At 42.6% G+C, this 12,217-nt stretch overlaps 1 protein-coding gene across 5 annotated transcripts in view; it reads right to left on the bottom strand.

Annotated features, from left to right (window-relative positions):
• Positions 1 to 6,524: 6,524 nt before the first annotated feature.
• Positions 6,525 to 12,217, bottom strand: part of TCF12 (transcription factor 12) — a 167,139-nt gene continuing 161,446 nt past the window's right edge. For all 5 annotated transcript variants that reach the window (XM_074155446.1, XM_074155444.1, XM_074155445.1 and 2 more), the window contains 2 exons: positions 10,297 to 10,450; positions 6,525 to 8,828 (listed from right to left, as the gene is read on the bottom strand). In XM_074155446.1, the coding sequence (XP_074011547.1) occupies positions 10,308 to 10,450 (143 nt within the window). In that variant the 3' untranslated portion in view covers positions 6,525 to 8,828; positions 10,297 to 10,307. The remainder of the gene's footprint in view (positions 8,829 to 10,296; positions 10,451 to 12,217) is intronic.

Below are 12,217 nucleotides of genomic sequence, written 5' to 3'. Positions count from 1 at the left end.
TCCTAGCTTATTCTATGGCATTACATTTCCTAGCTGAATGTACGTTCAGCTGTGTGGCCTCCTTGGGGTATGCTTAATTTCTCACTGTCCAGCCTGCCCTTTGATGTCTGCTGAAGAAGGATACATCTTCTTTTCCATCTCTTCACATGTGCCTATTAATTACTCTCTTCAGAGAGACTGTTTACTGACTATCACTCTGTTTACAGTTGAATACAGCTAAACATTTGGTCTTCACAGTTCCCCCACTTCTACACCACCCACCCAGTTTCTTCCCAATTGTTGCAAAATAGATGTCTCCAAATCACTTTATAAAGTCACAGATGCAACGTACTTACGTTCCCACACCCAGCCTCCTGCTCTCAAACACTGTTTTTGCTTCACAAAGAAGTAAAGAAAGACTTTATATTGGTATTTTTGTCTCCAGTTCTCTAATAAAAAAAGCAGCAGTGAGGCTTAGCAATTTGACCTTTCTGTTGCACACGTTCCTACCTTGGGTATTGTAGAAAACCCAGAAAGGTCTGTAAGCATCAGACTTCTGACCTGTGAAGAAATAATAGGAACTCAGTATGAGGTATGCCCACTGAAATGAGAAGGGCTATCCCACGCATAAACTCTGCATATGTCTTCACGGGATCAAGGGCCCTTGGGCAGAGGGAATTTTAGTAGGCTAGATAGAGCGGGATAAAAATTACTCTAGCAAATGTGTAGAAGAGAAGAATTATATGGTTATAATGCAGCAATTCAGATCTAAGATGAAAATTCCTTCAGATGTCCTTCTCATTCCATATGGAGCTTAAAATATTACAAAATAATATGAAATAAATTTAAAACAAATGTGGGCTAAATTATGGTTTTTTTTTTCAATGAACAGATTATTGTCAATCTTTTGCTTTAAAACACTTTTTGGGAAAAGGAAGGAAGCAGATACCTCAAAGCGTTAGGAACTGATTTATGACAAGGTGGATGAAGCTCACTGAATGTGAGCATGAGCAGGAAAGAGGGAGAGGACAGCTGTCACAGAGCGGGTCATGCACTTGCACAGTTCAACAGTGGAACAACCCAGATACCCCACGCCGTTTCATTTGGGTTTTGGCACGGCAGCCTCGTCTGTGCAATTAGAGATGGTTACATTTCCCATCGGTAAGGTTGCCTGCTACTTTCCAATTTCATCTCCTGTTTTTAGTGCCCATTACCTTACAGATTTTAACCACGAGAACAAATTTTGCATCCTGAAAATTTGGACTAAAATCTTCCAAGATTTTCAGCAAAAAAATCCAGCCTTTCCAATACTTTGATTAAGAAGAACTGCTGGTTTGTGCGTATTCCTTTTTTGTTACTATTATTGAGGCATTTTACTGCCCATAAATTTACTGTTCACGAATGAGAATGATAACAGGCTGATTTGTGATTGTAGGTCCTTGTATCAGGAACGTTCCTTTTCATTGAAAAATTGCTTAAAACAGCTACTGGTTTAACAAGCATATGTTCAATATAGGCTTACTAGACTTGGGTTGAATGAGACTTCTCATGTAATTACTCCTTCCAGCCCTCAGGCTGACTGATGCCACATGCTGGAATGGCGAAGAAGGACTTGCTCTCTGTTCTCCTGCCCCACCAGCTCTCTTCTGCGTGCTGAGGAGGAAGACTCAGCTGCTGCTTTACCTAAACAAGGCAGCCCAACGCTGGGCCTGGAAGCAATAGAAGCCAGCACGCATCAGGCTGGAAGTGAAGGACTGAACCTGGAACTGAAAGCCTGAAGGGTCAAATCCTCACGGATGGGCAAGGGGCCAGGCAAGAAGTGGCACGGGTAAGGGAGGCAGAGATTTCTCTGACATTTGTGGATGCCAGAACCTGGCATGGTTGAATCTCACCATTGCTCCTCACGCTGGAGCAGTAAACCTGCACCACACTCATCGTTCCGTTAGTTACTCAGCAGAGGCATGTACCTGGAAATTAAACATTTTAAGCTTGCTTATAACCAATACAACTTGGAGACCATATCTCACGCAGCGGAAACTGGGGGTGGGCAGTGCAGGGGCGAGGGAGGAAGGAGGTCCAGAAGACCTGTAGAAGCACGTACAGACAGCTGGGTTTACATTGCCTTTCAGTTGAAAAGTCAACACTTAGAGAAACAGCAGAATTAACCAGTGTATGGTTATTTTTCATCAGTTATCCTGGATATGCAAAACAGCCACACCAGAATAACAGACAGTAAAGTTTAACAGACACGTATCGGTTTTGGTTTCATTCACACTCTTTTCCCCGATACCCCTGATACTCCTGTGAAAGCAGAATCTGTATTTATATCCAAAAAGCTTTATAATGAGTGCCTTATCGACACATTTGTTATACTTCCGTATAACAGGATAATGATGACCAGCAGGCTACAGGTAATGACAGGCGCTGATTTATATCGGGTTACTACCTTCACATTCTCTAGGCTGTCCCTTTTTTTTTTATCATTTGCAGCAATCTTGTCCTCTTGTTTTACTTGCATATTATGATGCTCACATTTACTATTCTTGATGCTAGGAAAGGAATGAGCATTTAAAAAGCTTTACGTTTAATTACACTTTCAGCTATTAATTAGTCATGTAAACAAATTAAATGGACATTTAATTAAATGTTACCCTTTTAAAAGGGTAAACTGGAAGCAGAGCCCATCGGCTTAAAACTGATATTGCATGCATTTATCTTTATTAGTCAGGTAGTGTTAGGGATTAATGTACTTTAGCTGTTATATTCATAATCAGACGCATTAGCATTTATGTCTTTGTGGCATCGAGAGGATCAGTGAAGATGTGAGCTCTGCTCTGCTTGGTACTGTCCAAAGTGTAGCTGCAAGACCGCCTTTCTTTATCACCTTTAAAAGACAATATTGCTACCCTCTTCAGCTTTTGCAGGTGTGAACCAACAATTCTGATGCCAAGTCAAAACATGATCCAAAAATTTCCCCTACCTCATCATTGAATGTTTATATTTAGGAGATTTCTCTCCTGTAGGCCGAGTTTTCAGTGTTTTGAAATGGGGACTTTTCATTCTAGCGCATTAAGGTTCTAGTCTGAGTGAATGAGGCCAATATGGCAAATATCAAGCCCACAAATGCCCCGAAGAACTCATTTGATTTTGAAAGCAGTTATTTCTACAGTCAGAGAAAATAATTTGGGAGTAGTTTGGAGCACCTAGGCTGGTTGCGCAGCAAACAACTGGCTATTTGGTGTCCGTCCATCAAACACACAAACTAGGGCTAGTGGTGAATTCTGCTGCTGTGGTGAGTTAATGCTTCTGATACTGTGCGTCTCTGCCCATTTCTGGGTGCTGGGGAGTAAAATGGCGAGCGATACCCTCAGCTCCTCAGGCAGCTCACTCTACAGGTGAGTTTATAACCTCGTGTTTGGAGAACTTACTTTTATAATGATTGTTACACATTTGATCGTTCTTCAAATTTCTTTAGTTGTGTTTGAATATAAAAGCCTTAACTTCTACAATTCGACCACAAGTATTTCTTTTTCCTTTTTGCATCCTGGATAGACAGGATGTGCATTTAGTGAAACGTGGTGTGTCAGAACTTCCATGAGCATAAGGAACCACTTAATTTACTTGTATATAAATAAGTAATCTAGCAAACTAGTAAATCAGTCTGTTCTGGCATTTCCAAGAGTCTTCCCTGGCCATTAGAATACAGTGATGGGGGGACAGAAAAAGCCTCAGCACAAAAATAAGAAAGTAGGGCCAAAAATCCATGTTACCAAGGTAGCAAGACACAGTTGTGCTCGTTTTGTACAGGAGTTTAATGTCACATCCATTTACTTAAAAAAAAAAAAAAAGTCCAGGAGGAAATTATTCAAAGAACTGAATTGTTGAGTTTTTCCAAAACAAATATAAGTTGCTGTGTTATTCAGAGCTTTGATGGAAAGAGACAGCTCCAGCTACAGTATCTGCATGGGTTTCTCATGCTTTTCTGAAGTCCAGGACTAGCAGGGGTCTATATCTAACATAGACCAAATTTTGAGTTATATTGTAAATTATTTTCTCATCTCTTCAATCGCATTTGGCAGCAGTTACTGTTCTGACTGATGTAGTTTATATTTAATTCCTTTTGTCTCTATACATTTAGAGTTAAAAATACAGTGGATCTCTCCTGAAAATGAAAGAGCGTTGGTATCGTCGTTTCTCTAGTTCACCTGAAATAACCAGAATTTCAAATGTTTAGCTCAGCCGCTGCCTTTCTAACAGGGCTGCCCTCCAGGCTCAGTTATGACCAACATTTTGAGAGAGATTTTTATCTCATTTAGTATTTAGTATAATTTTTTTTAAGACGACTTTTTTTTTTTTTTTAATCAGTTTTTATTTAGCAGATGTTATTAATTGCATCAAAACATTTGGAAAAGTCAGGATTAGGAGAGAATTGAAAGGGATTCTGTTTACAGCCCAGGCGATTTGCAGTTTCAGGGCCTAGGGCCTGGGCTGTGCGGTTCACGGCCAACACAAACAACCCCAGTGACTGCAGTCAGACACCCGCACTGGCTGCAGACCTACCCGACGCGCACAGGCCGTGGCTGGTGACAGCAGCTGAACAGTATATTCCCCTCTTAATCAGGGAATAAACGCACAGTATTTTGGAGTGGCATCCAGGTCGTCGGTGGGATTAACTTCAAGAAAACAAACGATGTTTAAACAGTCCGAAACAGCCCCCGCAAATGGCAGCGGCTCATCTGCTCTTTGACAGCGGAGACCTCAAGGGAAGAGAAGGTTTGTAGCCGTCGCCTATTAGCACCGTTTTCCCATTTTCTGGGAACTTTTTGCTGGCTGCAGAGGGCAGGGGAGGTGCAGGAAGGCAGGAGCCAGGGCTGGGCCTCCCCCAGCTGCGATGGGCTGCGGACCCTCTCCCTGGGGCAGCCGCCTGGTGGCTTTCAGCTTTGGGCACATCTTGTCTGCGGGGAGGCAAGGAAGGCTTTAAAATTGGGACAAACTATTTCTTCCTTTTACAGGACGTTTTGGGATCCACAGGTGAGGTATATTAGAAAGCACAAGGTAACGGTGTCACAAACAAAAAATGAAAGTTTACCCTCCAGTATCTAGGCTGCCTTTTACAGACTGTTGCATTTTATTTTTGTTCTGCCATGATTTCCAGATGCAAATGGGGAAAATGTTAATGTTGATTAATTCTTGGGGAAATGGTAACTCTTCGATAAACAATCTTCTTTTTAACAGCATCTACTCCGTGCCAGAGGGGAAAAAAAAAAAAGAGATGGAGTCCCTTTTAAGCCTTTCCCAATGCTTTAGATTTACAGGAAAGCTCTCCTACAATATTCCAAATGCTCATTCTGGCAGAATTGTATTTAACAAAAGTACCGCAGCGTGCATCTCTTACACACACACACACACACACACACACGAGGCCAGCAGCAGCGTGTGAAGGAAAGATGAAGAAGTGGAAAATGTCATTTTTACTCTCTCTGAAAGAAGTGACCGACTTGTAGTAGGTGTCACTCGGAGAAGGGGGGAGGGAGTGACGATGGATTTAGAAGTCTTGCCTGGAGGAAGGCGCCAGGGCACCTCTCCCACAGCTACCACACTAAGTGACACTGACACGGCTGAGTGTCACCTCCTGTGCTCGGCCAGGCCACATTAGAGATTCACCTGCGGTGAAAGTGCCGGCAGGTTAGAAAGACTTGCCCATAGGCGCCTGCTGACGGGCCTTCTACCACGTAAACTACATCTCGCCACCATCACTAGACTTTCTAAGGTGACAAAGGACAGTATCAGGTACAAAGCAGCCGTACCGACACACACCGCACTCAGGTAAACATCCCAACTTCATATAACGTGGTATCTCTGTTTGCTCTTGCCTTTGATGTGTTTTTTTCCAGGGATATTTATTTAGAGAACAGTTGGAAAAACTCAAGCTTCTACAAAGTTTGCTCATTACTTGAGGTTTTTGGCTTAAACAGCTGTGGACTAGGAATTGCATGAAGGTTTCACCACAGTCTGGGTACGCCTTGGACACTGGGCACTTCCAGTTTCTTTTGCTTGCACTCGCAGAAAGATGTAGAAAAGGTGAAAATTTTAATTTCAAGCTTAAGCTATAGCCTTTTTCCCTCCCCTCTCTTTTTTGATAAAACCTCCGTAGACGGCATCAGTCCAATTCAGAAGTAACTCGGCACCGAACTTCAATGCACGTGAAGGGGCTTAGATCTCGGAAACCTGTCTTAGGGCCAGGCGAGGTACAGGAACAGGAGGCAGGAGGCGGCTCTGCCTGCGGGATCGGCTCCTGCTCCCAGGTGTCCCTGTGCCCGCGCAATCCCTCTCAGGCCAGCGAGGGGCTGCCCCTCGGCTCCCGGGAATGTCTGCACCGGCCTCACCGGGAGCAGCACGGCCCTTCCCACGCCTGCAGCTTCTGCCGCCTGCCTCCGGAGCCACGTTCGCTTTTGTTCAGGTAAAGGCGGCAGCTGGTTTTGCCGGTATTTTTCAAGCACGGCTTTACCTAGGAGGAGAGAGAAATTTAAAAAACTCACTGATTTACCATGTTAAAAAAAGATGGCACATTTATTGCTACATAAATGTTATATACATAGTGTTTTCTGTTACATTGACAGAAATTTTTTTGAACTTCTTGCTGCTGGTTGGAAAGGTTTATCAGCAATACCTTGAAATTTGACACAGGGTACAAATCTGCAATAAACCAACAATGGAAACTGGAGAACAAGATGAGAAGCAATTCATCTCGGACAATTAGCTCTTACAATACTCCATAGGTACTACACGGTATGCTAGAACCCTACTATGGTCTTACAATGCTATTGTAAATTTCTGATATTAATGAACAGGTTATGGTAAATAACCCTACATTTTTACTACCTAATATAGTAAAATAAAGTAAGAAACTTTTTACTGAAAACTTTTTCGATTTCAAAAATCTAGAAAGAGTAATATTTAGAATTCAAGAAATTTTCTTACAAGATTATTGTATAAAAGACTAGCTACAGTGAAAAATAAGCCAAATGTTTTTTTCTTTCTATTTTATGAAGGAAAGCTTCTGGGCATACTGCAAAGTCTAATATAGCCAAAAAGACAACAAGCTTAGAAGGAAAAAGGCCAGGCAGTGGCACGTGATCACTTTCACACGTCATAAGCAACAAATTTGTTTAGCTGATAAACACTGAAATGAAGAACAAGGCCACAGATATAATCAGGTGTTACTCGATGATATATGCAAATTAAAGTAATAGAAATGAGTCCACTAATTCCACAAACTGGTTTGTGAGGAACCATCCAAAACATGAGCTTAAATTCATTAGTTTATTTTAACAATCCATCTTTTGTTCTTTCAAATTAAATGACTTCATAAAAATTACTGGTTTGTTCCTGTTTTGCGTGCGAACCAATTGCCGGTGACGAGAGATGCACTGCATAAACAACAGCTCCGACAACCTGGGCGGGGGAAACCTCCTCCCACGGTCATTGCAGTGGAAGACAGTTTCCGTGGGAGTTCAAAGGGATTTCAACCATTTCAGCACGTCTGTGACAAAGGAATACGTATGGAGACTGTTCCGGTGGAGAAACATTTAAAGGTTTAATGCTAATATGGCTTGGGAGGGGGCATTTGTTTGCATTTGATTCACACTATTGGTTTTTCTCCGCTGAGAAGCCATACAAAAATGACACGATAATTAATGTGTACAGTAAGGAAAAACTGGTGACCGTTGCTCTTAGATTCCATTAGGTAAGTAAGCCCACCTTACTGGTGGCTATAGCATCACACTACCTGCCACGGTGAATTTCGGATTTTACTATTCACCAAAATTACAGCCTGAAAAAAATCTCCTTTGTATCTTAATGCATTTTGTGCTTACGTACAGCTAACACTTTACATGTACTATATGTAGTACTTACTGCTCGGAAAACAAAGCAACTCTAACAAGGTAGATTCTCCCCACCCAATTTACACTTCACGTTACAAGCTTTACTATGAAGCCTAGAAGCCTAAAAAGGTTTTTTTTATAATTAGAAAAAAAAAAAAAAAGTTTGAGGAAAGTCTGAGGGAAAACAAAAATCACTTTTTAAATCCAAGAAATGTTATGGTCACAGCATTGCTTCTGCCCGCAGCCTTCAGGAGGCCTCTTGCTGGCTCGCAGCAGGGAGCTCAGCGTGGAAGGGCGACTACGACCATAACTGTTCAGATTACCAGAGACCAAAAATAACATAAAAAAAAGCTATACCAAGGAATAGTTTCCTATTGCGTGGAAAACACTAGTCATATGGCAAAAGGAGAGGAAAGGACAACAAAAGACTTTTCCCTTCCTTTTTTAAGACACTAATAGGTATGCTGGGAATGCTACGGGTCGACGGTTGTCACTGCTTTGTTCTCTGAATGTGAACAGCTTTAGTAAATGCTGGCATCCAGCTGAAATTTCATCAGCTTTTAACATGTTAACTTTTCCCTTTATATGTAGACCTTTACAGTTCCATAACAATAAATAAAATTTGTAGTTACAATGCATTTGTCAATTCAGTTTAGGCACAAGGCAACTTCCACAATGAGTGGAGAGATCACAACAGTCTCTGATTGTGCAGAAGCGACACACTGCTTGCAACAGAATGATATGTTCAGAGTATGAAATTCTGGGCTGAAATTCTGTCTGAAGATCTGGTGTCTTCGATCCTGATGCAGGTGTTGACCAGTAGCTTTGATCATAAGATTGCATTTGGGTTTCTTGCTTCAAGTGTTTTCTCCTGTCAGGTTTGTGTCTTCATATAATGTTAGTTGTCTGTGTCCTTGTGAAGAAAGGTCACCTTCTGTGTATCCTACCAATAATTCTGGAATTCTAGAAATTTGGGAGAAGAAAGGAGCATTAGGAAAAGAATCAACAAGCAGCATAATATCAACGCTAGAGAACTGATTTAAACCGTATCTTATAGCATTTTCAGTCAGCTCAGTGCAACAGAAAATCGCACTGAGTGGCCTTGAGATCCTTCTTGCCGGAGATGCCCACGCTGAACACGACAGATGGGCCCGTACGGCCTCCTCATGCCAGCATCTTACAAAGTTACTGCTATTAAAAAAGCAAGGACATAGTAAACTTCTGAAAGTGGCCCACTGAATTAATATGGTAAGAACAGACTATAAATTCTGCTGTAAATCAAGAGTTGCCTGACGATTCAGAAGCAGCCTGTTGCTCTGGTACGAAATAAATAAATTCAAAGCACCTTGCTTTCCTAAAAAGAAACCCCGTTCCACTTATGAAGAAGGAAGCTGCCTGTAAGGGATGGGGAAGGAGGACCGACTCAAATCAGACCTGGTTTAAATGCCATTTTGCGGCTGGCTAAGGACACCGGGGAGTAACAAACTTCCATGGGATTCATTCTGGCAAAATGCATGCCTTAATCTTCAGCTGAAGTAGAAGCAAACCATCCTATAGACACAACAACAACAGACCTCCCAAACCACAAAATTTGGTAAAGTTACAGATTAAAATAAGGGCATTGAACTCAATCTCTTTTTAAAAGTGGCACCAATTCTACTGTTTTGAAAGACAGAGAATACCCAGAATTCTTTCTTCTCAAAATCAAGTTTTTCCCAATTATTTTAGAAATTCAACCAACCACCAACACGTAATAAACCCAAAGAACAAATATCCCCCTAAGGCCTCCCCATCAGTATGTTTCAAACGAACTATCGTATATTGGACTACACGGGGCTTTTGGAAACGCTGACCTATCTTGCAAAGCTGAAAGCTTTACTTGTTAAATCTCAACTATCTTCACTAATACCGACTGTGAGTTCAGACAGTTGGGGATCTCTCTTGGGCAAATGACAGGAGTCAGAATGACTGGCCTTAAGCCGGACGGCAAATCTCTTTGAGATGAGAGGTCTCTATAACTGTTGGTATCAGCGCTAGGAAACAATACATGGATTTTTAAATGAACTAATGTGATATTTACACCATTTTAAGATGTGTAACTCATCTCTTATTATGCCCGCCTTATCTAGCAAGCTGTTAACTATCCCTCTGATGTCATGCCAAGAAGGCCACCTGAGCCAAGAGATGCAGCCATTGGCAACAACACATAGAAAGGAAGAGACTTTAACGACGATTTCTTGAGGTTTTGTTTTATTTAGAACTAAACAAATCCGCATGCGTTTGCTTGCGCTCAGAGATACAGAAGTACTTAGCAGCATAAAGAAGTTTGGTGTTAGTGGCAGCCCAGTAACCGAGAATAAACGTATCTCGATCTCTCAAATTCGAGCCCCTCAGAAGCCCCACGAGCCACCCCCTCCGCCCCAAGACGTACCTGGCTGGTGTTCACATATGACCCATAGGGTTGGTAGTTTCACTCAGGCCAGGGTGGCTTCCTGGGTGTGGTGTTGGCGGCTCTGCCGATACGGCAGAAACTTTTTCTTCTTCCCTTCTCTTAAGGCAGGCTGCTTTAGGGTTTAGGTTTCGTTCTGCAACAGAAAAATGACTCCTGACATCCCAGAGGCTGACAGCAAGGGGAACACCGACACGCGAGCTGCTGCCGCCTAACAGCTCTGCAGCTTCCCTCTTCTCACTGCTCGTGTCCCGTGGTTAAAATGCAGGTGCCTAATGCAGACAAGCGCTACTCAAACTCCTACCGGGCATCTCCTAAACTGCTATTTTTTTTGAAAAAAAGAACAAGTTTTACCAGCTGCCTACCTAAACCTTCAACAAACTTTAAAAAGTGCCTCCCTTGTCACCGGAAGTTGCTCAATTGCAAAGTGAGAGCTGTCTGTAATTTACAATGTAATAAAAAAGATTTCTGTGTTTTGTTGGCACGTTGAAGTCTCACCAACCTTACTGACCTCACGCTACTTTTAGTAACGTTACTGCTGTTTCCTTCCCCTTGAGTATCAGCCTGCTGTTAGAACAGGGGAGGTGGAATGTCCTGTCCATAGTTCTCTTCGTACCTTCAGATCAGTGAAATCACCTTGTGCCCATCTCGCTTGAATCGAACTATGATGACAGTCACACAGAGCTGAAGGATTTTTATTTTTTTTTTAATAAAATGTATTTCCTCTCACATTAAGGCCAGTACTTTCTAACAGCCCGCTGTGGACCAGCTCTCAAGGTACTTCCAGCAGTATGTCTCCACTTCCCCAATTACCTTCACTAGATGTAGGTTTGGGTTGAGTTTTCAAATAATGAGAGTTTAAGTCAGCTGTTTCTGTTCTTCAAAATGGCTTTTCATGAATCAAAATATAAAAGATGTAAATCGCAATGGCCAGAAAGACACGCGAAAGGCATGTAATACATTCTACCAGCACACACTGAATTTAACACACATTTTGAGGCATTTTTCTAGCTGTCAGTGAGTTCTGTTTCGCAGATTAAGGTTGCAGATACAGTTTGAGCTGTAAGGAGAACTGCCGGCACTGAACAGAGCACACGAGCCCGTCCCTTGCACCACGCAGGCGTCCCACTAGTCACTGCAGTCCGCTGCCCCCGTGCATTTCCCAGGGGCAGACTCCAGCCCGGCTGACAGAGGCAATTTTGGATGGACTTGCTAATTCTGCTTTCGCCCAAGTCGTTGTCAACAGCCTTCTACTGCGGTTCCTAAGGATGAGCACTCCCAAAGAGCCTAGTGGGAAAGAACACGCTAACTTTTCTTAATCACAGTTTTCTTTGTTTAAATGTGGCTTGCCTTGAAGTTTTAAAGAAGATTTAATTATGTGGAAACTTTGAAAGGAAGTTAATTTACAGTGATTTAGGAAACGGAGATAAAAATGCTAGCCTACAGTTAGAGCTTAAAATCTGAAATGTTTCATTTTGAATACCTCCAATCACAAAATGAGCAGCTTCATTACCAGCGGAGAGAGGAAATTGTCTACACAATTACACAAAGCACTGGTGACGGCTCCTCTGGGCGCCACACGCAGCTCCGGTCACTCACTTCCAGGAGCAGGTGCAAAGAAAGACGGGCGAGAGAAAAGGGGGAGCGGCCTCTCCCACCGGGGCACCGTGTGCTCCTGACAGGCTTCCGCCAAGCACAGCGAGTACAGGGCGAGCGAGGAAAAGCTCTCAGTTGGCACTGGGAGAACCGGTCCCATTTAACTGTAAGCACGTTTACCAAAAGACTTCTGCCAGGGACATAAGGTTCAGAAGCCTCCGACCAAGGCAGAAGAGACTTTACTCATCTCCACGCAGGGCTTTCTGTGGATTACAGAACCCATGAGAGCCGGGAGTGGACTTGATGG

Source organism: Numenius arquata, chromosome 11 (genome assembly GCF_964106895.1).
Source record: "Numenius arquata chromosome 11, bNumArq3.hap1.1, whole genome shotgun sequence".
Taxonomy (NCBI): domain Eukaryota; kingdom Metazoa; phylum Chordata; class Aves; order Charadriiformes; family Scolopacidae; genus Numenius; species Numenius arquata.
This window is presented reverse-complemented; position numbering and strand designations above follow the sequence as displayed.